The sequence below is a fragment of the Anomalospiza imberbis genome, chromosome 6 (genome assembly GCF_031753505.1).
Source record: "Anomalospiza imberbis isolate Cuckoo-Finch-1a 21T00152 chromosome 6, ASM3175350v1, whole genome shotgun sequence".
Taxonomy (NCBI): Eukaryota; Metazoa; Chordata; class Aves; order Passeriformes; family Viduidae; genus Anomalospiza; species Anomalospiza imberbis.
In genome coordinates, this window is record NC_089686.1 from 45,714,175 (window position 1) to 45,740,849 (window position 26,675).

A 26,675-nucleotide genomic window follows, 5' to 3' on the forward strand; every position below is an offset into this window, starting at 1 on the left:
GGTTTTTTTCTAAAGAGATATGTTTTTCCCCAATGCAGACTATCAAAGTGATTGCCTGGCAGACTACAAAACACCAATTCAGGCTTACTTAATTTGCACTTATTACATATAAAAGCGATCACTGAAGAAATGTTATTTTCAGGAAATAGCTTCATACAGCCTCTTCAAGCTGCAGAGGTAGAATCCATCTGCTTTGTGCTGCCATTTGTTTAACTGAAGTCACAGAGCTGTTCTGTATATTAATCAAAACAGTAAACTTCAAAAGACATGTCCCAAATTCAGGACAGACTGTAATTACAGTTCCTGTGAACATCCATTAGCTTTGCAGTCTCCACAGATGAGCATACACAAAACACTTCCCCCACTCTTACAAATAATTACCACTGGTAGCTCACAGCAGAAATGAAAAAAGCATTTCATATTTTTGCTTGAGCCCATAAACACTAAATTGTTACAACTCACTCAAGAATTCTTTATAACTAAGAAGTGGTTAGAGTTTTAGTACTGTCATCCTTTGGTCTACCTTATCACATTATCTCTTCTCTTTCTCTCCCAACTTTCTTACCTGGAAGCTACACTTGGTTCTGCACTTTGACACGTATACATGACAAAAAAAGAAACTATAACAAGAAATACTACAGCAATTTTTCTTGAAGAGTAGCACCTCACAATGAGACAAGCAAAACAACTTATATTCCACAATTCTCAGTTAAATCTGCTTCTCATTACAAAGATGCTATGGCAGGTCAAGTTTTCAAGATACACTTACCACAGGAGATAAAATGGGATGCTGTTGTCCCAGAAGAATGGTCCATGTGGTCTTACAAGCACCCAGGTAAGTCCTCTTGTCTGTCTTGGTAAGATATTTAGTTGTACACAGATACAACCCCTGCCCAATACCTGTTAAAACTACGTGTGTGATGATAACTGACAATAAAAATACCAGCTTCATATCAAAGGCCAGCTGCAGCAGAATCAGCTGCTATTTCTTTTTCTCAGTGACTGCAATGAAAATTGTGCAGAAAAATGTATTTATCTTAACCCTGTGTAAGTCTCACCCAAAAAAGAAAATCACCCAGAAATACAAGAGCAAATGTCAGTTGGAAAAATCTCCACTTGGCATCAGGTAGAGAATGTAAAGATACCTTTACATTCATAGTGCTTGAGATCTTATACAAATAGAAGGAAATTTTTCTTGCAAGAGAGGAAATTTCATGCAACAAAGAAATTTTTCTTGCAACAGAGCCCATATACAGGAAACCTTCTTTTAAAATGTATCTTAGAAAACTTAATGATAATATACTGTGTTCAAATAAACACTTCCATTTCATTGCTTGCTATACTAGGTGTAAATTGTTTTAATGGAAACACTAAATATTTCTCCCCAGTCATATCTTTGATCCTTTATGTCCAGTATCTTTGGCCTTGCTTTGCCAAGTTCCTCATTACTTTTTTTATTTACGAATAAATAATGAATTGCTGCTTCAGCACTCCCTCCCACCTTCTGCCCCTCATGCAGTTTTCCGCACTTGTCATAAAAGGAGATGCTCTGCAGGACCCCCTTTCATACCAGCATCTCTCTCCTGTGTCATCTTTTCATAAATGTGTTGAGGTGCAAATTTCAAAAGAAAGCTGTTTTCCTTGTGGCTCAGTGATTTCTCTATTCTCTGTTATTACAAGACAGCCTGACATTCCCACATACTGAAAAATTAGGGAAATGCAAGACCAACCCATCAGAAGCTCTTCTGCATTCATTCTGGAGCTCACAGCCCTTCTGATGCTCATTTCTTCTTTTCTTCTTTTTTTTTTTTAACAGAGAATTTAATTATTAAGAATAATTTCAACTTTGTTTCTTTTAGAATATTATTTCAAATTTGAATTGTTCTGCCTTTAGAGACAAAGGCAACATTCTTGGCTTTAAGCACCAATATACCATGGATGGCTCAAAATCCCATCCGGTGCTTCTTACCTGGTATTTATTTTTCAGGAAACAGCAAGGGTTATTTTTATCTTTTTGAAACACAGAGGTATTTTTTCTACATCTAAGGATGGAAAAGACATTTCTTTCTAATACGGCTGTACTCAGAGACAAACAGAAATCATGTACCTCACAAAAAATCATCACAGAATATAAACAAAATGAAAATTGTGATAAATTATGTATATCTTTTCTAGAGAAGAAACAAGCTAAAATGAAATATCATTTTCTTCCCCACATCCAATTTGGGAAGCTACCTACTAGCTAATATAAAAATGGATGCCATTTCAGAACATAACCCCTTTTCTGAGTATTTTTTTCTGAGACATTGTGGTTCAATAGTGCCACTGAAAGTATAAAAAACAGTGTAATAGAATTTAATTCTTGTGCTATTCTAGATAGCATTGCCAGAGCGACTTTAAATTGCTTTTGAACGAACTAAAAAGTTCAAGTTAATTGAACACAAGGATTCATGTAGCAAATTATCTTACTACTAATGGTATGGAAGAAAGAAACCTGATTAGTTACCCCAGCTGGATGCTCGCAATGTGAGAAGTCAAGAGATGCCAGAACTAAATCAGAAAGGTGAAGATCAATAGTTCTTTAATCAATAGTGGATTACAGTGGGATTTATTCTGCTGAAAACAGCAGGGGCAGATAAATTCCCCGCTGAGATTAATTACTGGGAAGGGTGGATGTGAAAAGAGGAGTGCAGTCATCTTTGTGACAACTCTAAGTGGCAAGAAGAACACCAGTGGGAGTAGAGAGCTCTTTGCCTGAGTCTCTGCTGGTGACCAATGACACCCTCATCAAATTCCCAGCACCTCTTAGTTCCTTAGAAGAAATTGCCTTGAAGCCTGTGGATTTCTACAAACACAAATACTATAAACCAAGAGGCAGGGACACAATTTCTTGGCTTTGCTTTTAAACTGATGTGTTTTTACAGCTGTTGGGTTCCTAAAAAATCCATATTACCGAGACAAAAGCACCAATGTGTGCAGCTGAAGAATGACAGCTTCATGCACAAAGGTGCTGATGACATTCACAGCGCCTGCTTGAAGTCAAGGAGTTGTCAGAGCTGCTGGGGCTCTGTCTGCTGGGGACATGGAATCCATCATGTCCATGGAATCCATGATTACCATCAGAGCCTTTGTTGCTGAATGTTACAGTTCCCACAAACTGGCCACTAAGCAGCATGCTGTAGGGCCAGCTTGGTGGCTAAGCAGGGTAGAGAAATCACAGAGCATCTCTTGTACTAGAACTGATTTAGAAACAGGTCATAAATTGAAATTATTGTGACTTTGAACTACTTAAGGAATTTACTAATATGACAAAACAAACAGCTTAGCTTGTCAGTGCTTGATTTTCTACCAGCTTGAGGAAAAGTCTTCTAATTGGTCTGCCCTCCTGACATTTTATGTTCACTTACCTTACCATAAGACAGAAAGATGAAGAGAGTCCAGCAGATTTTAAATTTGCTGGGTGTAATATAATGGATTTATTTGTTCTCTTACTTTGGTTATTACCAGCAGCTCTTTGAAAGGTCTCAGTCTTAAACTCCGATCAGACAGCATCAACTTTCCCATTTTACTTCTTTTAGAAAACATTTCAGAAAATATTCTCAACTCTGACTCCATCCAGCTATGTTGGTCTGTTTTCAATGACTTGGAATTCCAGTGCTTTCAGAGAAATTACTGTGGGCTTTTTACTCTGAATTTTATCAGATACAAACAATCATGTCTACGTGGCAAATCAAAAAGGATTCTTTATTGGGAAAAAAATGCAAGTTAGATACAGATATGATATAAATTACAAAAAATGTTTTAAAAATCACCTCTCCAGGATACCCAGATCTATTGAAGGTGGAGCCTCAGTGAAGCAAATAAAGTCTTTCTAAGATCATTCATTTTAAAGCAGATCATAAAAATAGTCCAGGCCTTGTCCCAGTTCCCAGATGGATATTCCAGTGCCCAATTCTTTTGCAAGCTCCAAGCGCAGCTGGATGGACTAAGAGAAAGACACATAAAGCAATCATGTCTCAGTCAGAGATATCAGACACTCCATACTGCCATCTCTTCATGCCATTATCAGACCTTTTAAAAACATCTACCCTTGAGCCAGCTACTGGAAAACCTTGTCTGTATTTGAAACACTCTCTGGTTAGCAAGCGATCATTCAGTCAAAGACAGTTAATCGTACCAGTTAATTCAATGACCTAATAAAAGAATACCAGCTAAATTGACAAAATGCCACAGAAATAAATCAGATTTATGAACTATGCAAAGGACTATTCTAATTTAGGCTATCATTTCACAATGTACAGAAATTCTAACTCTTCCCAGAAATATCTCAGGGGTAAAATAAAACTTTATCACTGAAGATGATCAGAACAATTTGTCAAATACCATAAAGATCTCTTGCCTACCCTTGCCTTTTCCCAGGACAGAGTCACAATTTACATTACAAAAATTCTATTTTAAAGAGATCTCGGAGATAATAATTAAAAGTATCTCTATTGGAGCTCCAGCCATTGATTTAGAAGAGTTAGTTTAGCCATTGGTTAACAGGGGAAGCAATGCCACGATTCACGTTCTGCCCTTTATTTCAGTTCAAACAAAAATAATTATTTTTCAATATTTTGCCCTCAGGTTTTCCTACCTTGAACTACAGCACTGCAGTGTTTAAACTATTCATACTAGGATGTGTTTAAAAATCATTTCCATGGGAAACAGAATAAAGTATCACAGCATCATTAACAAATCCACTGGGCCAGGCATTCATAACTGCTTTTAACTAGTCATGAACAAACTAATTTTGAGCATCCTGTCAGTGAGTATAATGTTAAAAGGGAAAAAAAATACATTTTTCATGAAGTAATAACATTCACTGTTTACTAACCATCTTGCCCAGGAAACAAATCTCAAACTATTTCATTACAAGGATGTTGAAAATGGAAAGAAAACCCCTTTCCACGCATTCACCAATCACCACAGTTGAGTGGTGATCTTTTAGAGAAGAAATAATGAAAGAAATGTACAGGAATGAGTTTTCTTAACTTGGTTAGTACTGACAATGGCAGGGTGAAATCCTTCCCCTAGGCTGAAGAAAACAGCATAACAGCACAAGCTATCTTTTCTCTGATACATTCACAATGAAACTTTCTAACACTCTCAGAAAGGCAGCACTAGCAAGAACAGAGATGTGGAAGTTAATACCCCATATGTGATAGTATTTCCACCCACGTTGCATTAGTGAGAGGAAATATCCTTTTACTCATGGTGTTTAAGGTAACAATCCAGGAAAACAGAGCCTTAGATCATTTCATACTTGTTTAACCATAAAAAAAAAAAGTCTCTGGTCTCTGTAAATACAATGCAATTACACTACAGAAGCAATTCCTTTCCAATACTAAAAGCCAGCAGAGGTTTAACACACTGGCTTTTTCAGGTTTTTTTCAGTTTAATTTGAGAAAGTCTAAAGATAACTTCCTAGGGACTAAGGCTGTAATTAACCATTTTATCCTGTATCCTGCTCTACTGCAGGCTATTGTGTAGAAGTTTTCAAAACACTAAAGTATGTTCCACATACTGAAGTTCTGTTCCACAGAACTGAAGAAAACAGGGTGATGCAGGCTGACAGGGAGAATCGGGACCCTGTTACAAAGGAAAGCAAAAGTTCTCCAAGCTTCCAGCCACCATGATGAGATGGAAAATTTCTTTGGTATCTTTTCTGAGAATCTGCTAACAACATAGTACAGGAGCTGTGCACTTGAAGAGATCCTCTACAGCACTGGTTTGTCCTGGTGTGTCTTATCTCTAGACATGCTTTTATCTTCAGAGATCACAAAACCCCATTATGCACGAGAGAAAAAAAACATCCTTCTTGCACAAGCAGCTGAATCTTTGAATCATAACAATTTACATAACATTTACATGAGGGCAAGCTTCCTTCACCCCAGTTCAACATTTTTTGAAATGTCTCAATAACAAAATAGGTCAAGTAAACATCTCTGTCCTCTTACAGCCCTCTGACCTGAGAAAGTGGCACCTACCTTCAGTGTCGGGTAGAAGACTGCATGTTTTCCTCCCTTATTTCTGCAAAACAAGAAAACCAAATAGTCACAGTAGCTTTGATAGATAACAGGATTTTAATCTAAGGTTAGAATTGAAACCAGGTTTGTCCCTTCCAAACTTAACCATTCTGAGATTCTGTGATACTGTGAAAAGGCTGACAGTGAAAACAGAGGATGCAAGAAGAGATCTCACAACAGAGATGGTTTGATACCATAACATAGTAAACACTGAAATATTTTGTTGCAACTGGATGACAAAACTGTCAGATTGTAACAGGCAGTTGTGCCTGCTAAATGAGCATCTGAAAAAGATGAAGAGTTTGGTTTTCTGATGCAAACTGTGAAATGTTTTCACCAATTCCCTGAATTATTATCTTTCAGGCTAAATTAACTGCCAGCAGTATAAAATATACAGACAGGGCAAGCTATACTGGGCACAGATACCAAGGTGGCATTTTAAACCCCTAGTAATGAGAAGGATGAGTTACAAGGGGTCTCACAGCACCACTTTACCACTTAGGCCAGGAGAAAAAGTAGAGTGCATGGGCAGACCAAGAAGGAATTCCCCCTATAGTCTCACAACTTACATAAGTGAGTACTTGCCTGTGCACTGGGACAAGCACTCAGATTTCTGCAACTATTTGTAACAGACAGTCTCTGCCTGCTACATGAAATCATCAGCTGTGCTTTGCTTAAAGATTCATGATTGCATTTCTCAGCCACTGCAGATGCGCAAGATTTCCAGGTGAGAGGCTTCACCAGGGAAGCATACATATTTCAGGCCTGGCTGCCATCCCTGTCCAAGATAATTGAACCTTTGCAAAATAAAGTGGTAACTGAAAAAGAGTTCCTAAAATAACCCTCCCCTGCAGCCAGCTGAACCACACAGCTGACTGCCAAGTACAGCATAAGTGAAGTTTAGAGTGATTTTTAGACAGAGTGGGCTTCATGCATCAAAAATTCCTCCAGGAAGCCCCACACAAGACCCTCCAAAGGCTGGCTTTAAAAAAAAAAAAAAAAAGGAGGAAGTACTACTGACAAGCTATCCATCCCTCTGCCATAAGTTCATTTTGCCATGTAAGAAATGTGATTCAGACATGAATTCGAGAAGCATGCCATTCAAACAGACTCCTCAGAGTTACACTTTTGAGAGCAAGTTTTCATCTAGTGTTCAGCGTGTCTCCAACAGGACTGGACATTAAAGATCATTAAAACAGAGCTTCTGATTTATTCCTTTCTAGTTAACATAAAAAACTGTAATTGCTTGGTACAAAGTAATTTTGCAACAGGATACCAAATAATTAGAAATGAAAGCATACAGTTCCCAATCCTTTCATACAATCACAGAAAACAAATTTAAACACTGCTGAACAACAGATTTTTTTTCCCTGATAAATAAAAGTCAGAAGAAAATTACAGGCTGAGAAATACCTTGAAAATTAAACTAAAAATACAAAGGTAGGTGATTTGTAGGTTTAGGTTTGGTTTTTGTTTTTTGGTTGTGTTTTTTTAATAATTAAAAATATTTTAGACAAGGCTGTTTTGGAAATAAAATGTTTTGATTGTTTTTATTAAAAGCTTCTAAAATGTGTTTTACTCTTCCTTTAAGTTATCTTCACATTAACAATGCATTGAGTAATATACAAGACACAGCTTTGCAGAAGTAGTAGGATTTGTTTGTATCATTTTGCATATTTTGATATATTTACATAAATAGCAAATTATTATAGGATTAATAAGATGTTGCTGGTTTTACTGAAATCTATTTTAAATAGATGCTTCTAGATCAGGAATCCTCTTGTCATTTCACGATGAACAAGTGAGGACAAAGAACATTATTACCCTTAACGTTCTCAGTTCTTTCAAAAGCTTTATCTGGAAGTCACTTAGTTTTACTTCTATTACATTTCTCTACAGTCCATTCCATGTAGTGGAAGTTTGTCACTTAAACAATCTTAGCAGTAGGACTTGTGAAACCAGGCTCTTGTACCATAGATTTTTCTCAGAACTATTTTTGGCTGAGTTATTATACAGCTCCCAGTACTCATCTCAGAGCCTCTGATTAACTGACACTCAATAGATAACTTTGATGGATAATTTCTAAAGATATGACTCATCAGACTTCTCTTCTAAAGATTGTTCTAGTTTATGTAATTTCATGAATCCTTCTTTGATTTTCCCCTCTCACCCAAAACACTCTTTTATGCTGCAGTTCAGTGTTGACAAACAGATCACAATCAGCAGAATTTCCATTTGCTGCATTCAGCTGCCTACTACAGTCATTGGCCCATGCCCAAAAACATTTGCAGAATGGTAAGTTAATAAATGTAACTCACTTTTTGTATTCAAAGTAGTGTTCAGCAATTTTTTCATCCCAGACAATTTTTGGCTTGTGTTCCTTCAAGGTTTCAATGTACCTACAAATTGAAAACATAGATAAGGAATTAACTTTTCTAAGAAGTTGTTATGAAATTACATTGCAGAAATTTCTGAAAGGGCAGTTTTACTATGTTTAGATGTTGAACATGATATCAAAAATATCTTCTTGTTGACAACTAATTTCCTTAACCCCTTTACAATTTCATGTTCACATTTTTAGGCTATTTTTTCTAAAGTGTTGCATATAAATATCTGAAGGGAGGGTGTCAGGAGGTGGTGCCAAGCCATAGGACAAGGGGCAATGGGCAGAAACTGATGCACAGAAACTTCCACCTGAATATGAGGAAACACTTTACTATGTGGGTGACCAAGCACTAGAACAGATTGCCCAGAGAGGCTGTGGAGTCTTCTTCCCTGGAGATATTCAAAAGGTATCAGGGCACCATCCTCAGTAATATGGTACCTGGAGCAGGGAACTTGGGCCAGATGGCCTCCAGTGGCCCCTTTTTGATTCTCTGATTGTGTGTGACTCTGAATGAATTAATGTTCATCGATTGACAAATCTGCAAGGACACATGAAGGCGCTGTTTTAATATTTCTACAGTCTCAAATCCATATGCCAAAGCACAGGGACTGAAGTCATCCCTAGGCTGCACACAGCTGTGTCCTCCACTGTGAGGCTTATGTCATCGGGAAAGCTCTTCTAGATAAGGGGCTTAGCTAATCTTCTAAAACTTAAATTGTCAAGGAAAGGTCAGTGATAAGTAATTCTGCATATGAATTTTCCCCATCACTGGCTTCTTGGTATCATTTTCTTGCATGGACATTTTGAACATGGCATGACCTATCTCCCCTACCACAAAGTGTGGATAGAGTACTACTTGGACCCAAAACTCTGCAAGGGGAATGGGGGTGGAAGAGCTGGTATGCTGTAAATTTAGAGCTCATAGTATCCTCTCAGTGCAGAGACAATGTCTGCATTTCTGACAGCGAAACAGAAACAAAGCTGCTGGCTGCCACATGTCAGAGGACCAGAAGATGGCAAGCTACTGCCAGTGATAGAGGCCACACAGATGTCACACAAAAACAAGAAGTCTCATTCCCCTGTCTCTTTTGCATTTTTTAACCTGCATCTTTGGCCAGCTCTTTTTGAAAGGTCTATCAAAGCCATCTCCAACCACAACTGGTCTCATTCTTGCAATAATTTCTCTGCTTATGATAGGATTTGGATGGAAACACTTCCTTTAAATCATCCTATTTCTTATTTAAAAAATTCCATCGGCCACTATCCTGACTGCAGCAGTGCTGAAATTCCACCTCACTATTATACATCAAGAAACAGAGAAAAATCTTGTATTGCTCAGTTTGAGAAAGATTTGTTCTCTCATTTTATACTATTGTAAATGCAATTAAAATGTTCAGCATTGCCAGGATCATCTTCTCTCTTTTGCTGTGGCTTGCTTATTCATATATTGGTAAATTGTTCCTGCCAGCAGGTTTAGAAAAGATTTTCTTTTGTGTTTATGTCAAATGAACCCATGCCAGGCATGGATTTATCTGCATAAGCAAACACACGGGGACACGTGAGCACATGGAAACATGAAGAGCTCTTGCAGTCTCCCTCACACACACACGCCTTGGAATAATGGAACTTTTCAAATAGGGTAAGTTAGACCTTTCGAACCTGCCCATCCCTTTTTAAGACATACAAAATTTTAAGTTGCCCTACTAGAAACATATGCAAAGAAACCTAGTTTTGGATATTTAAAATTTAGGACAGATTTTAACAAACTGTCCCATTCCAGTAATGACAGGAGACTACACTCATTTAGAATATGGTACCAAGATGTTCCAGAGCAGAAAACAAAAATTACCAGCCAAGACATCCTGGCACACAACTTTGTTCCTGAATGTAGGACTTTAGATGGGAAATCTTAATTTCATTTGCTAAAATTCCCAACATAATTAAAGAGTGCTCAAAATACTTATGAACAAGCTTTAAAATTAGAAATGCAAGTGGAACCAATTATTATACCCTTTTCTATAAAGGGTATATTATTATTATTTTAAAACTGTTAAGGCATATACCACATTTAATGAGCACTCATCCTGACCACACACAGAGAATTTATTTCCTTTTCTTCTGTCTCTAGGCATTTAGACCCACAGTATGTAACAGCAAAAATTAACAAGTTCATCTTGAAATAGTCTCATCTATAGTGATGAGACTAGCTACAAGCTTCAGTTGGAGAAGAAAGAAGTATTAGTGCCCAAATTGTCACTGCTATCCATTAATCTTAGTGATCCTACTTGAAACATATGAACTTGGTTTTTATGTTTCTCTGTTAAGGACAACAAAAATTCCAAGCACAGTGTTCAAAACAATAAGCTCTCTTTTACCTCAGTTTCAACTGCATACTCAATGCCTATGAAAATCAAGCTTTATCTTTTTCAACCAGACACAAAGTTGCTGTGAAGAGTTGGGAAGAGGTGCATCAGCAAACCACATCTTTTTCCAATGGGTTTTCTATTGCCCTAACTTGGGAATAACCTGTTCCCTTCTCATAGTCATTTCCCCTTTACTTGATTCCTTTTCTTTCAGTAAAAGAAAGAAGGTAAGAACTCCAAGATATGCCATATTATCCTATTATCTCTGTAGAATCCTACCATGTGCATCATAAGTGGAAAGGTTCCTGTGTAAAACTGCAGCAGCTCTATCACAACACACTTGCTTGACTCAAACTAATGCTCACCAGGCACCCTTAATATATGATCTCCTTGTTGGGGCAGTACTTGACTCAACAAATATTTGGCATGCACTGGTTAAAATAAATAAATAAATAAATAAATAGAAAAGCAAAATTTGCCATCACACTGAACAAGACAAGGGATGTCATTGTGTCTGGGATGCGCTGAATTCTAGATAAATTTTCGGGTTCTCAAAGAGGAAAAGAAAGAAACAAGAAGCTCACCACAGTCAGCTTTCCTTTTTTTCACCCCTCATTTCACTCTATACCTTTCAACTCATATTTATTGCTATTTTTTCATCCTCTCTTTCTAATTTATCCCTCTTTCTACTGCCTCTGTGCCAGTTCACTTCTGCTTTTATACTGCTATCCAGACTATTTCTTCATCCATCAGCTCCTAACTTACTACCTTTCTTCTTTTACCAAGCTGCCTCAGCAGTTAAGAGAATGAAAAACACTGAAAACTCAGTTTCACAGCCTTGCACTACATATTTCCTGGGAAGTTTGTGACCATTTGCAGAGCAAGTCATGCTGTTTCTATGGTGCTAGCCTGAAACAAGGTCAGCATGGATGAAGTATCTGGATTATTGATGCCAGCCTCTACTGAAGCACCAGTGCAACATATAGAAATGATAGATCTGCATGGATCATCAGGAACAGTAACAAAAGGCCAATGTCACCTGCATGTCCACCTTGCAAATACATGTTCTGACATGGACAAGTGCCATTCTGGCTCGTTTAAATGGCCATGCCTCTGTCAAAATGGGCACATCCTGGTATTCAGAGAAGAACTATGATTTGTGTGACAGATACTCCTGGTTGCAAACACTCTGGGTTAAAACAATAAAACAAACACTCCCTTCTGCATACATATGCAAAACATACATATTATGGAGTTGCTGTAAAGTCAGTGCTGCTGAAGACAGCCCTATGAACAACCCTAATGTGGTTACACCTACACACTATTGCACTTTCATCTGGTTCCTTTATTTATTCATTGAATAAAGTAAAGGTTCTCAGGATTTATGCCTGGTGTTCCTTTTCTTAGATGCTTTTCTTCCAAAACAAGAAAAATGGCTTGGCCGTGGAATATGTTAAGGTAAAACCCACAATCTTTAATCCCCCTGAAGAAGGTATTTATCTTCATGGATAATGCTTTTTTCACTGAGAATATAAAGAAACCAGTCTCTAGTATATCTGTTGCAACAAAATATTTACAATCTAGGAAGAGATAGCTTCATATTTAATTCTTAGACTAGGATTTATTTATGAAGTTAAACTCTTTAGTCTTTGGGTGTTTTGCTTTACTAGTCCTGAATCACTCTTCAACCAAAAAACTTTAGTGAAAAGGAAACCACTACTGAGCATACATTGCATTTTAATGCTCTTTTCTAACACTTTATATTTTCTCCCCAGTTCTCACATGAACAAAACTCTGATTAGAAGCACCAGATCTCTAATCAGGATGAAGGACCATTTTCTCCATCTACAGAAAACTGAGTTTATCTTCCACTGTACCAAATTTGAGGGATTCAGTCAAAGAACAAAATTACTACTCAGCTTGAAAATCTATACCAAACATATTCTTTTCAGCTTTCTTCAGTTACAATAGGCTTAGTTATTAAAATGTGAACCTACCAGGCATTGTATCTCCATACCTATCAACAGTGCCTGTGCATGGCATGTTTTAGACTCAGCTGGACAGGGCCCATCTTCCCCCTTTATAGGGAGATGTATCTCTTAATAAAATAAAAGAAGTCACACCAAAGGTTGTATTCTAGAGCTCAAGAGTTCCAATTTCTGATGCAAAACAAATAGACAGAAATAGCTCCAAAACAGTTTTCACACGAGTACTCCTAGGAACATTCTCAGAACATATCTTCCAAAAAAGTACCAGTCCGTTTCCCCACTGCTCTGTGAACAGCAGGACACTCTGTGAATGGGAAGATTCCCATCTTCAAAACAAGATTTTTCAGAGGGGTTGTATATATAACCTGTAAGTCAAACCCCCTTTTATTTAATGTTGAATTTTAGCTACCTTGACACTTACCATTTAAGGTTTTTCTTAAATTACTTCTTTTAGGTGAGACAAAATGTTAAGAAACAATACAATCTGGAGAATTTTTTTAAAAAGGGTTTAAAAGTGAGAATTTTTTTGCCTTCTCTGTTTCTTAGAAGACAATTTCTAAAAAACAAATGCAAAAATTCTGAATATCCTATAAGCTACTGAATGACTTAGTCATGAAACTAACAGTTTTGATAAAAGATGCCTTCAATGGTACTAAATAAAAACAAAAAAAGAAAAAATTGAAAAAGAAAAAAGATTTTATATAGATTTCGAGTTCTCAATCACTCAGTCCCTAAAATTTGCAGCTCGCAAAAGGCAGAGATGTCCTGTAATTTAACCATCTTTATCTATTAGCCTTTAAAATAGTTTTGAAAGTATGCATAAATTTATGAAAAACCTAGGAGAGGCATTAACAGAATAATGTTATTTATGTGTGTGTGTGTATGTATATATATACACCATTACAGTATATGTATATATATACAGCATTACAAAAAAGATCAACAACAGACTGAACAATTAAACTTTCACCACACTGGTTCCATCAGGATAACTTAAAAACCTTTTTACTCATCTCCTCTCTCCACTCAGTAACACCATATTTACAATTGATATGCTTCCAGCTTTAAAAGGTGGTAATGTTGCATAGCACTCTATCCTTTGCTTGCACATTAAAGAATTCAGATTTTATTAACACAAATCCCACAAGTTCTTTCAAATGCAAATAGGTGATCCAGGAAAAAGACAGCTACTATGTATGTTCTAGAGAATCAAAAGTATGAACTAACATTGAAATAATTTTTACTCTGAAGATTTATGCATCTGAGAGGAGTGGAGAGCACACTATAAACCTGTCTAGGGGGTATATTATTCAAAAATAATTCTGTTAAGTCTTTAGATTATTTAATGTAAAAGAACTTATAAACAGAGTTTGAAGAGAGAAATCCATCAGTTAGCTGTTAAAATATCCAAGTAGCAGCCTAGAAATGAAAATCTATAATCAAGCATCATCTTTCTCTAGGAATCTCTCTGTTGCTGCCTGAACCTTGCTCTGTCAATTTTAAAAGTCAATAAGAATATTTTTACTATTTTAATAGTAACAGGTTTCCAACATAGCAGTTTTTCTGGGTGTATTGCTTTCAGTAAGTTTTATAAAATCACTCTCACTGATTTCTTCACCATACTTCATTACTGACTTGATAGATTACACTTTTCAGCACTTCCATACCAACCTCACACAAGCCCCCTGACCTTGTACCTTCTGCCATGATACACCAGCCCAATGAAAACAAGCAGAACCTCAGTGACATTTCTATCATTACTCTGGGCTCTTCAAAAGAGCATCTTGTTCAGCATTCCCAAAGTGATTTGGAAACAATAATACTTTGCTGAACCCAACTGCAAAGAGACAGAAAATTATTCCTAATTTACAGATGTCAGGAGACACATGATGTGGTTTGACATGGAAGTGAATTTTTTTCAGGAAGTTGGGTCAAACTAATCAGTGGTCAGGTTTGGATATTGGCACCTGGAGTGACCACTGAAGGTATGGACACGCCTCTGAAAACACAGGGGGTTAAAAGCAAGAATTCCCAGGAGTTCTGTCTCTTTAGTTCCGGTCGTAAGATGAGTGTAGACCTCCCCTACCCAGCCACGGCCTGGGTGGGGGAGGGGAAGCCATGTCGCCTGGTCAAGGTGAGCTGAGGGGTAGAAGGACTAGAACTGAGCTAGTTCCTGTAGATGGAAGGGTAGAGAGAAGCAGAGATACCTTTGTATCTCTTCAGAGAAGAAGAAGAGAAGAGGAAGATCTCTGTTTTTAGACCCTCGGCCCCAGGGGGAAATGGGGGGCACTGTAGTCCCAAAAAGGAGAAGCTGTTAGACCCTTGGCCCCAGGGGGAATTGGGGGGACTGTAATCCCGAGATAAGAAACTGAACTGTTGTTTCTTTTGGTCCTTGGCAAAGCATCCTTAAAGGAGCCCTATGAGCAGTCTGTCCATGCACGGTGGTGAGAGCACTGTGACATGGAAAGGAGAGTGTCACCATGGCAGATTTTCTCTGTGCGGTTGCCATGTGTTACATGGAAACACAAGGGTGGCAACTGTGTTTCCTGGGGAGTCTGTGGCACAGGAGAGACTCCTGTCTCCCTTAATAAACTGAGTATGGATTATCTGAAGGGTAGCAACTTAATCAGGGATCCTGAGTAGTGTCTCACTGTAGGTTTGTTTAGAAATTAAGTAAGAGGAAGAGGAGTGTTTTAGAAGGTCTTCATCCTGAATTTAGTGTCTGTAGTTTTTATAGTAGTAGTAGTTTAATACAATTTTTTTCCTTTGTTATCAAGCTTAGGACTGCTCTGCTCTGTTCCTGATCATATCTCGCAGCAATTCGTTGAGAAAGTGCATTTTCATAGGGGCGCTGGCATCGCGCCAGTGTCAAACCATGACAACACAGTAGGCAACGTCAAGCTTTTCAGAAGCATTCCCGTCTCAAGAAACAATGAGCATCAAAACTTTCTGGTGCTTTACTGTGGCTACATAAGAAAACAAAAAATACTTCTTTCTATGTATAGAGCTTAACATATTAGTACTGCCCCTTATTATCAACTTCACAGAGGTTTTATAGGGAGACCCACCTGAGAGTTTATACAGTGGTACACTGGCAAATTTTCCACAGGAATGTCAAGTACAGCTGAAAGCAATACATGCATGCTGTATTCCTCAATATAACCAAAATGGTGGTTCTTTACCAAAAAAAGACCCCACAAAGTTACAGTTAGATATTGATCTATGAATAGAATTAGTCATACGAAAGGCAGAAAAGTGTGAACATTTATCTATATATTTAAGATTTTAACTCAAACTGATGGATATGAGAGGAACATATGAAAATCTCCCTAAAGAAAACAAGATCTTGATTTTTAAGTCAAAAATTATTTCTTAGACAATGAGGACATAACTAGATTGAGGCAGAAGGTTTGCATATCTGTTTGTGTGCCTTCAGTAACACATTGCTGTTCAGCAGCATGACTGTTTTTAAAGGAAAACTGAAAATTTGCATTGTTGAGAAGCCAATGTGATTCTTTCCTCAGTCAGGGTCAAACCACTGCACTGACATTACAGAAGCTTAATGCCCATCCTTCATAGAAGAAACACAGGTCCTGATAGATTCCTATAAGGCAATGTATCATCAAGAAACAGTGAAAGTATTAGTGCTTCCTAGACCATACATAAAAACTTACACTCTGCTCCAGCTCACCCAATAATCTGGCTTAGTTTCAGTCTCAGAATCTGAGACATGACAGAGTGTCTCTGCTTAAAAATACTTCTCAACATGATGAAAACTAATGTTTGTTTATCCCTACAGGCTTGTTTCAAGAACCAGCAGGTTCACCCTAAAAATAAAAATCTCTGAAGATAAAACTGCTAGTTTAAGGGCCCATTTCCTGAAATGTTTAAGTAACACTCAACTGAGGTTGAAGCATTTTCAGATTCATTACTCCAAATAAAATACTGTGCTCCATTCTTCTAGGAACTGACATAATAAGCACTGCATCTGAAAAAGTGGGGCTATTTATCTTTGTATGTGAGGCTGAACAAAGTTCAGATCCACTAGTATATCTGCTGCTTGGCTTCAGCTGTAAATAACAAAAACTAAGAAACCACGCTACTTCTGTTGTGTGTCAGATTGGGTTTGCTGGGATTTCTTTTACTCACATCATAACAACTTTACAGACTTTCTTCTTGCTCAAAGTATACAAATCAGCTCCATTTATACAGTGCTACACAGATTAGCAATGAAAACTGTTATACTGGATTTGGAGCCTGGTCAGATTCAGTTAAACTTAATTCAGTGTATAGGAGATGAAGTCTGATCCACTCCAGTATGAAAATGAATTTTGAGTGCAAACTCACCTACTTTGATATTCTTAATTCTTCTATACCTCCTTCATTAAAAAAGGTACATATTAACAAATTACATTTCTTTTCCATCCTCTTCTAACAGGTCAGATGATCTTAATGCAATTAAATACCACTCAGCTCTTCCAGTTTCTTCTTGTATCTCTCTTCAACCATTCCTGAATTTAAATCATCCCAACACAACCCAAGGTCAACAGCAATGTCATCCAGCAGATTTATCTCATCAAAAGCCAGCAGAAGCATCTTTTCCTCACCCTGTGAGAGGAAAGGAGCAGTGCAGTTCTTCCTCCAAGCCTCCACCTCAGCCAGGCAGGTGCTCATGCCCTGTTCCCAGGGTTGCTAAGATGCCCTGGTTGAGCCCCATGCAGGGGCAAAGACACACTTGGTAGCAAAGGAGAAATGAAGGGAACATGCATTGGGTGCAAGCAGCAGAAGGCACCAAGGATGGGACAAGGACACGAGTGAAGAGGAAGATCTGCTCCCAGGTGACTTAAGTCAGGCAGAGCACAAAATTTGCAGGCTGCAGGACTCTGGGGATGTAAAACTGACCTGACCCAGGTCAGCAACTGCCTTAGCAATGAAATGCTGCCTCTGTTGTCTCTCCAAAAATAGGATGTCAGACAGAAGCAGAGCTGTCTGCAAGGAACCAGAAGTTCAGACAATGACATAAACTAACTACAGTAGGAGACTGTACCCTGAAAAAGCTGGATTGGATTCCCTTTGCTTCACAAGATGCTGACAACAAGACACAGAAAAGTATCTGCACTTCCAAGTAGCCTCAGAAGAATGTTCAGGTTCCTTAGCTGACAATCACATCAGGCCTACAAGTTCCACTACAATTATGAATGAGTGGTTTGGCTGCTTGAAGAAACAACTTCAAAGGTATTGGCAAAAGGAAGAGCTAAACACCAAACACCTTCTGCAAAGTAAAAGAAACACAGCTCAGGAATAGTTTTTTGGCATGTAGTAGTTATAGAAGCACAGTAATAAATTTAAGTTATCAAGCCCAATATAGCAGATAGTTTCATATCAAAGAAATCATAAATTCCATCCTTGGCAGGGAGGACTGTAACTAGAGAAGTTAACTATGCTAAAGGAAAATCTATGTCAGAGCAGTAAATTCTCTAAACCTCCAGTGTCCCATAAAGATATGAACTATATACTCTTTTCCATCTATTGGGACCAAGGTAAGTGTAGAACAAAGAACATTGCTGCTGACTTTTGAGTTAATTTTTCATTCTTGGCAGAGGAATCTTTCTCCTCTCAATTGACTGTGTACACCAACAGAACTAATGTAAGACTTTCAGACTTTGTTTTTTGAAAAGAACAGAATGATGACAAATTCATGCAAATGAGTATTAATCTCTCATAAAAAATGCAAATCTCAGAAGTTTAATACATTTTTAGCATGCCTTAAAATAATCTAGATATCATATAATTCCTCAATTTTTGGCATGACTTGAATTGAAGAGAGGCTATGAAGTCATAAACTATATTTTAACCAATGAGAGTGGAGGTTTATGCCCTTTCAAGCAACTATCTTCATCAGGGCAGTTAAGTAAATATTTGAGAATATGAATTTTAAATATCTTGATATTTAGTTAAACTAATGCATATTCATGTGACAGTGCTCAGTTTTAAAGAAAAGCCTGGGCACTTTTCATCATGGAAAAACAGCAGAACATCTTCCATATCTTTATCGTAACTCAAAAAAATTTGCATATTCTTATCTATTTAGTTTCTGCTGAACACACATCTTCCTCCTGATAAAATTTGCTAAGATTAAGACTAAATTTTAAAGAAAAAAAAATACACATGAACTTATTTACAATTATTTCCAAAAGAGCTGTTACTTAAATCAAGCAGTAACACTTGGATTGCAAATCAAGGGAACAAAATGATGGCCACCACATTTTTGCCCCCTTTAAATTTCAAAATGCAATACTATTTACCTCTAACAGGCATGTATATAATTTTTTAAAATCTTTAATTAAACAGCACTTATAGTATTAATCCTCTCAAAAGATCTTTGGTTGACTCGAGAAATTGTTGGTTTAAAGGAAGAATGAAAAGGGCATTATACTCAGCATATGTGGGATCTGTTTACATCTAAATTTTGTTAACATCTGGGGAAGTTAGAAAAGAAATTCTTTTGCTGTGCTTGTATGACAGAAGTTTGCTTTTTTGCAACTATTTGAACAAATTCAGACAGTAAGTTTTGACAAATTATCCTAGTACACTGCTAAACTTAAAACAGTCAGGCATTTCTGTCTCCAAAGTTGTTCCATATGCAAACATATTAAATCGCAATAACACTTTCAAAACACTATCACTTTGCACTACCTACACAAGGTATCCAACACATGGAGCAATCACCAGTACAGCTGTGTAAACAATAAAAGAAGAATATCCTTTAAGCACTTACTAACTGAAAAGCTAAACAAGTTAAATATTAACATTATGATATGCATGTAAGAAAGGCAAATCCAGAAAGGAAGATTAAACAGTGAAAAATACTGCAAAGGATCAATTATTAAAAGCATAGTGGCTGAGAGATGGATGCAATGTGGAATGAAGAAATGTATTTTTTTTCTTTTTTTTGAAAGCACAATTCAAAAACAACTGTTGGGGAAATAAGCTTTCATTTTCCTCTTTTCTTCTGATTTCATCAGTGAATATTTTTTCTTTCAGAGGCCCAGAAAAAGCATTTGATTGCTTTAATTAAAAAAAAAAAGATTTCTGGTCAATTGTGTCTGACAAGATTCTGAAAGGTTCATACCCATAAACAAGTCAACTTTTCTACCTTACGGCAGGCCTGAGGAGAGAAGTAAAGCTCTACTTTTCAATGCAAAGAGCTATTTCAAAACCATATGGCAGATGTGCCACCTGGGAACATCTCCCTGTGCCCTACATACCTAATTAACACAAGCTCTTGCTACAGTGGTATGCACAGAGAAGAGGAATGAATGACCTTGTTAGGTGAAGACACATAAAAAGAGGGTAAGAGCAAGGCTCAGAGATGAAGAGAAACAGATGGGACTGTCAGCTGTAGAGCTGTGAAGCCCTATAATGCACAAGCACAGATAACATGGGGAATATTGCTTGGATTAGACGAAACACTTCCAACTGCAGTCACAGGAAGACTTACTGACCTACATTTGGGATTGGTAAGGCTTTTGCTGGGTGATATTTTACTTGTGCTTACTTTTACATGAAGTGGAGGGCTGTAATCTGTTCCTCTCTCACTCTGCATTGCAGCTGCTCCTGTAAGTGCCAGCCAGTACTGCTTTACACTTTGTAGTCTACACACAACTACTGCACCACTTCAGAAGCTCTTTAATTTCAATCTCCCACCCCCTCAGGATGGCACAGTTTTCTCTTTAAGTAAAGAACCATTACTGCCAGATAATGGATTCTGTACTCAGCATAAAAAATGCTTGGTGATCAATTCCAGAAGTCCTGAAGAGAAATAAAAATTACCTTCTCACACCATGAAAAAAGTGCAGGTTCTTGTCTTAACAATAGGCTCTAATTCCATAACTGAGATTGTTTGAATTTGTTTGGCTGACTGATTTGGGCACTTGCTGATTTGAAATCCCAAATATTATGTTGTTAGAAATCTTTTCACTCTCACAAAGCTCTATATTTGTGGATTATGATGGCTGCTGTGTTTGATCAGATGCTCAGAAAGTTTTCACGCAGAAGGCCAAACTTGGAAGAAAAGAACCTGCTGCAACACGACTGACAGCCAGAATACAGAGAAATGCCCTGAGAAGTCCAAAATTTATTGGGCCATTTGTCTATGTGGACAGAGCTATCACATACATCCCACATGTTACAGATTTCCTAAGAGGAAGAGAATAAAAGAAAAAAATTATTGAGGACAAGAGGTAATTTTTATCCATTAATATTTCCAAGCAAGGAACAGCAATTCAAGTATGCTAGATACTTTTTTTGGATCCTGGGGAATGAAGAGATAGATTACTAGATCTATTAATTTATATTCACAAAACATATTCCAATTACAAGTAGTTTCTGACCCTTTCTGGCCCCACAGCCATTGCAAGAACCTCTTTAATTACTTTCCTTTTTTTGCAATAAAATACAATTATGCAGCACTAATTATTTGACACAAGATATTTTAAGTATGGAAGAGGCTAACCAGTTGCTATAACAACATAATTTAATGAACTTGACTAGCAGGTACTACATATTCTTCTCCTATGGCAGAACTATTTTGTTCTGCACCTTCACTTTCAAATGTATCATCTTTGCTCTAATTTGTACCTACAATAAAATAAGAACATTTTGAATAGAAAAGTGCTGAAAGAATTCACAAAACCATTGACTTCCACATTGTTACAGCATTTCACACTACGGGATAATGCATAAATATTAAGCAATTATGACAGAGGTGGGAAGACCATAGATTAAAATAAAAACCTATGTGGAAAGAAGGTCTTCTTCTGAGGACAGAAGTCTGGGATAATGTTATAAATTAAACTAGACAGAAACAATACCAATCCAGTCAATAATGATGGGGAAATTTTTATGATAAAACAGTGACTTATCCCTATATGGGCAACTAAAGATGCCATGATGTATAATTATTTCTTCAAAAATACTGCAACATCATTAAAAAATTATAAAAAAATCAAGTCAGATATCCAAAAATTGTAACAACTCTCTAAATTTCTTTATGTGATTCCAGATAATCTTCACTGTGTTCCCCAAAAGGTCACAGAGGGAAAGGGAGGCTAAGAAATTACCAAGTTGGCATAACTATATTGCACAACAGGAGCACTTCAGGAGCATTTCAGGAGCACTTTTCTCAGTGTTCAGAACTCAGGATAGATTAAGGAAAGATGAACTGTACATAAGATGTAAGGACAAACATAGAAACATTAGGATTAAAAAAATAATTAAAGTAGCAATAAGCCTGGTTACTAAAATATCAGTACTGAAAAAGTCAGCATACTTACCCACATATATTAAAAATGGAATAGAAAACAACATCACTCAGTATATCACATGTGAACAAAAACGACTCAATTTACATCATGGATTATGTTTCTAGAGACAGAAGAATAAAATATCTTTTTCATTACCCTAGTCATAAGAAATATTAATATATAGATTGTGTACTGAAACTTGCTGAAGTTCATGATGATTTTACAAGGCTGAAGTAGATGCTGAGAGCAAGTTTTGCTCCAATCAGTTTAGTGAACCTAAGTGATTTAGTAATGAGGGAGCAGCACCTAGGGGTTAACTCATAGAACAGTTATGAGTTAAACCTTCTGTTGCTGGTTTGCTACTCCTACCTCTCTTTTATGGTCACAGGCAAGTAATTTATCAACATGGAATATCCCCAGCATAAAACAAGGCTGTACTTGCTTTTACTAGACACACTGAAACTTCACACTGGATATCATGTCCACATTAATTACTTCCAACATTATTTTAAAGCCTTACATAAAGAGACTCAGGTCTAATTTGTATGTACTGTTCATAAAGAAATTCTGAAATTTTAGTTAACATAGGAAAGGGCCATGAAGGATTCAGCAACAATCCTTGCTTGGTGGAAGCCTGGTTTCACTGTGTTCCTCTGTGTGAGCCAAATAATTTAAAACTCCTTGCATTATGTAAATGACAAGCTAGCAATGTCTAGAAAACACACTCAGCTAAGCAAAGAAGCTGGGGAAGGATCTGGAGCACAGGTCTGATGAGGAGCAGCTGAGGGAACCAGGGGTGTTTAGCCCACAGAAAAAGGAGGCTCAGGGAGAACCTTATAGTGGTTTATGAGTTAAATTTCTGAAACAGAATGCCAGTACAGAAGGTTGAGCAGAAAACAGAAATTAGACATAACAATTTATCTGCTTGCTCTCTGCTACTTCCTTTTTTTCTTTTCTTAAAGCATTAGGAATCACAGAATGGCTAAAGTTGGAAGGAACCACTGGAAGTTATCTCGTCCAACCTCCCTTCTCAAACTCTACAGCACATTACTCAGGGTTGTGTCCAGGCAGATTTTGAATAGGTGAAATACCCCACAAAAAAAGGCAATGCTTAATGCCTAAGGTAATGATTTATGGTAAGATACTTGATGGTTGTAAAGCTTTTCACTTTTCCTTTGGCCACAATTAGCTAACTAGAGAATCTCTAAAATTAGCATTCAAGAAAAAGCTACCAGTTGCTGATCAAGCCTTTCACAGCTGGAGTTGAACAGTAAAGGGATCTGGTTTAGTGCACTTGCACAGCAGAGGGAAAGAAGTCGGATCATCAGCCCCAGATGATGCAAAACAGAATCTGACAGCAAGACCCTTCTTACAGTACCTCAGAGTGGCCCCCCAGATATTCAATATGCACTGAATGTGAAAATCAGCTTTAGTTCACTAACAGAAAATTAAATACATCAAAGAAAATGCTGATGAGTGACGTTCTGGTATTAGCTGTCCCAGTGAAGCATGTCAGCAAAGAGAATTAAGTAATTTGTGGAATGCTCCCCTGCTGAACCAGCTGTAGAGGACCTTGTAATGGGAGTATGTGGTCTGTTAAGACTGATGTGTCAGACAGGACAATGGCTGAATTTAAATGTAATTTCTGGAGAAATAAATTTTTTGGGAGGGCACACTGTAGTCTAGAGGCTACACTGTGTTAAACACTCATTCTGTGACAGCATCAGTTGCTGCCTTTGAAATATCTGTAAATCAAAATACTGGGTAGTTTCCTTGCTACAGTGAGAGTACAGTGACTGAAAGGAATATTACTAGTGTTTTTAAAAACAAAACAAAAATGTTTTTCTAATTTATGTCATAAAATTAGATGCACAGGAGTAAGTGAACAACCACATGTACAACTGTAAAATTCTCAAAACCCAGAGAGAGCAGTTTAATGCAGGAGAGAATAGCACTGGAAGAACCCTGGTAACTGAAGGAATGTATAGTTCACAACTTTGAATCAGAGAAGAATATAACCATGTTAAAAGCAGTAAGCAACAAAGTTATAAAGTTACACCTGTAAATCCAGCAAAATGTCTTGCTGAGTTATTTCAGGCAAATCATCATGGTAAGTCTCAAATGGTCAGTGGTTGAAGTGCACACATGGTCAACATAATTCATATTAGGGGAAACAGAGCAGTTGGAGGTTGCTGCAATGACAACTCAGCAAGCTGAAAGAACTGCATCTTGAGGTTTGCAATTGAACGTTTCAAAACCATGTGCACAGTCTTCAAAGAACTGTCAAAATTTCAAGTTTTCCAAATAGCAGCATTTAGGAAACAGTGTCTGAAAGACATACTTGAGGATTTCTCACAGGGAAAACCTGAAAACGTATCAAAACCAAATATTCATCTCACTTTTTATTACTCAAAATAGTACCCAGTAAAAATCTTCTCCTAGTTTCCTATTTATCAACAAATGCAATAGTAAAGCATATAAATTTCACAAAACAAAGTTAGAAAACCTAGAGCTTTGCTCATACAAGAGACATGAATGAAAGTCAAAAGCAGTACACAGCTGGTCTTGTTTGACATTTGGATATAACAAACCAGACCTGACTAAGTATGATTTATTACTGGTGTTTCTTAAGTCTAAGTTTCTATTCCTTCATGTCAATTACAAAGATAAATATTCTTTTAAAAAAATCCTGACTATAAATGTAAATACACAAGGCCACGAAACACAGATTGAATGCTTCCATCTCCAATTTGCACATAGCAAGGTAACACAAAACTTGCATGCTAGATCTGACCCTCTAACCCACTGATCACTGCCTTGCAGGTGGTCAAGCACAGAGCCTCAAACATTTTCACGTATTTTCTTTTCATTAAGATCCTTTGCTACAGAAGACTTCAGGAAGAACTAAGTGGTCAAATGCTTTGGGCAACCTGGGTTGCAGACTGCAGAGATCATATCTAAACTGATGGGGAAAAGAGAAGGCTCAGGCCTTAGGAGTTCCAAATCTATCATATTTTCTTTCAAGAGCTGGTAAGGGACAGACTGGTCATCTGTCATGTCACTTAAATATATCGACAATCTCTAAAAAGCATTGAAATGAATAATTAAGAAGATCATAAATTTTGCACTAACGACAAAATGAATGTACTATATATTTTTCAAATATAAAAGAAATGCGTATTTCATTATAAAACAACATGGATTGTTGGTGGCAGTAAGAGCTGGATTTATGCATTATTCATTCCTGAAAATATTCATTAATTCAAAGGCTGTCTGATGGTGTTCATGCCCTTCTGCAACACTAAGCCCAAAGGGGAGTGAAGGTATTTCAAACCCAAAACTTGAGTGTCACGTGGTTTTGCTGGCAGTGGAACTCTTGGAAGTACCTGCACAGCATCTAGTCACTGCAAGTGACACATTGACCTGCAGCCTACAGAGGGATCAACTGAAAGAATATGGCAAAGCCATGACTGCAAACAGTGTTTCTCCAAGCTTTCCAGCCAGCCCATACATGGGGAAGGGCTGCACAAGCATTTGGCACGACCTGAGCATTCCCAGGTGCAGCCCAGGCAGGGTCACTTCCAGAGAATGGCAGGGCACTGGTGCATCAGCACACAGGTTTCTGTTATCCACCTTCTGTCAGTGGCTAAATGGGAGCAGAGCGTGGCTGCAGATTAAAGTGTGAGCAAGTGAAATGACAGAATTGGAACACAACAACTGCTCTGGTGTAAGGGCACTAATCTGTGTGACCAAAGGATGGAGGCACGTATCTCCTACCAAGGGCAGGGCAAAGGCAGACTGCAAGTAAATTGAGCATACAGATGCATTCCTTAAAGAGAGAACAGCTGTCACATGATTTTTTTCCATAATTTTCTATTTCTGATGTCTCAGAAGCCTGGCTTTCTCTGACTTCAAACCCTCTCAAGAGGGAAAGAAGATACTAGTAGGAATCCATAGTTCTGCACTGAAAAAGCCTTTTTCATCAAATTACTAGACATATGGACTGTTTATCTGGCAACAGTAAGTGGTTGTTTTCACAACAGAAAGAAGGCACAGTTTTTTACAAATATTTGTGTTGTGACCTCTGCAGTTCACTCCATATACAGAAAAATCTGTAAAAATTAGCAATGCTGCAAAATTTGCTGATGATATGAAAATGCTCAGAGCCAATTAAAAACCAAACTTGACTGAAATGAAGTTGCAGTCAAGTGGCAACTTCTGCAATGCAGAAGCTTGGGGACACAAATTATATTGCAATAAAATGGCAACTAAAGTCAGATGTCAATAAACACAAAATAATAACTATGAGAAAAAATATATGGGTTCTGAATAAGTTTCCATCACTCAGAAAAATTACCTTGGTGTTTATATAAGTTGTTCTCTCTCAGCATCAGTCTAGCACTCAAAAATTGCCAAGAAGTCAAACAAAATATTAGAAATTAATAACAAAGGACCACAGAAACAGGAACTATAAGTGATGAATGGTTTAACTAACTTCATAAAGTATTCTAAATGCAGTTCCCAGTTCTGGTGTTTGGAAGCTCATGATAACAAGAACATTTCAA

The 26,675-nt window shown here is 37.4% G+C and overlaps 1 protein-coding gene across 4 annotated transcripts in view; it reads right to left on the bottom strand.

Annotated features, from left to right (window-relative positions):
• Positions 1 to 3,722: 3,722 nt before the first annotated feature.
• The window catches only part of CHID1 (chitinase domain containing 1), a 103,120-nt gene continuing 80,167 nt past the window's right edge, over positions 3,723 to 26,675 (bottom strand). For all 4 annotated transcript variants that reach the window (XM_068193888.1, XM_068193887.1, XM_068193889.1 and 1 more), the window contains 3 exons: positions 8,387 to 8,467; positions 6,030 to 6,072; positions 3,723 to 3,985 (listed from right to left, as the gene is read on the bottom strand). In XM_068193888.1, the coding sequence (XP_068049989.1) occupies positions 3,887 to 3,985; positions 6,030 to 6,072; positions 8,387 to 8,467 (223 nt within the window). In that variant the 3' untranslated portion in view covers positions 3,723 to 3,886. The remainder of the gene's footprint in view (positions 3,986 to 6,029; positions 6,073 to 8,386; positions 8,468 to 26,675) is intronic.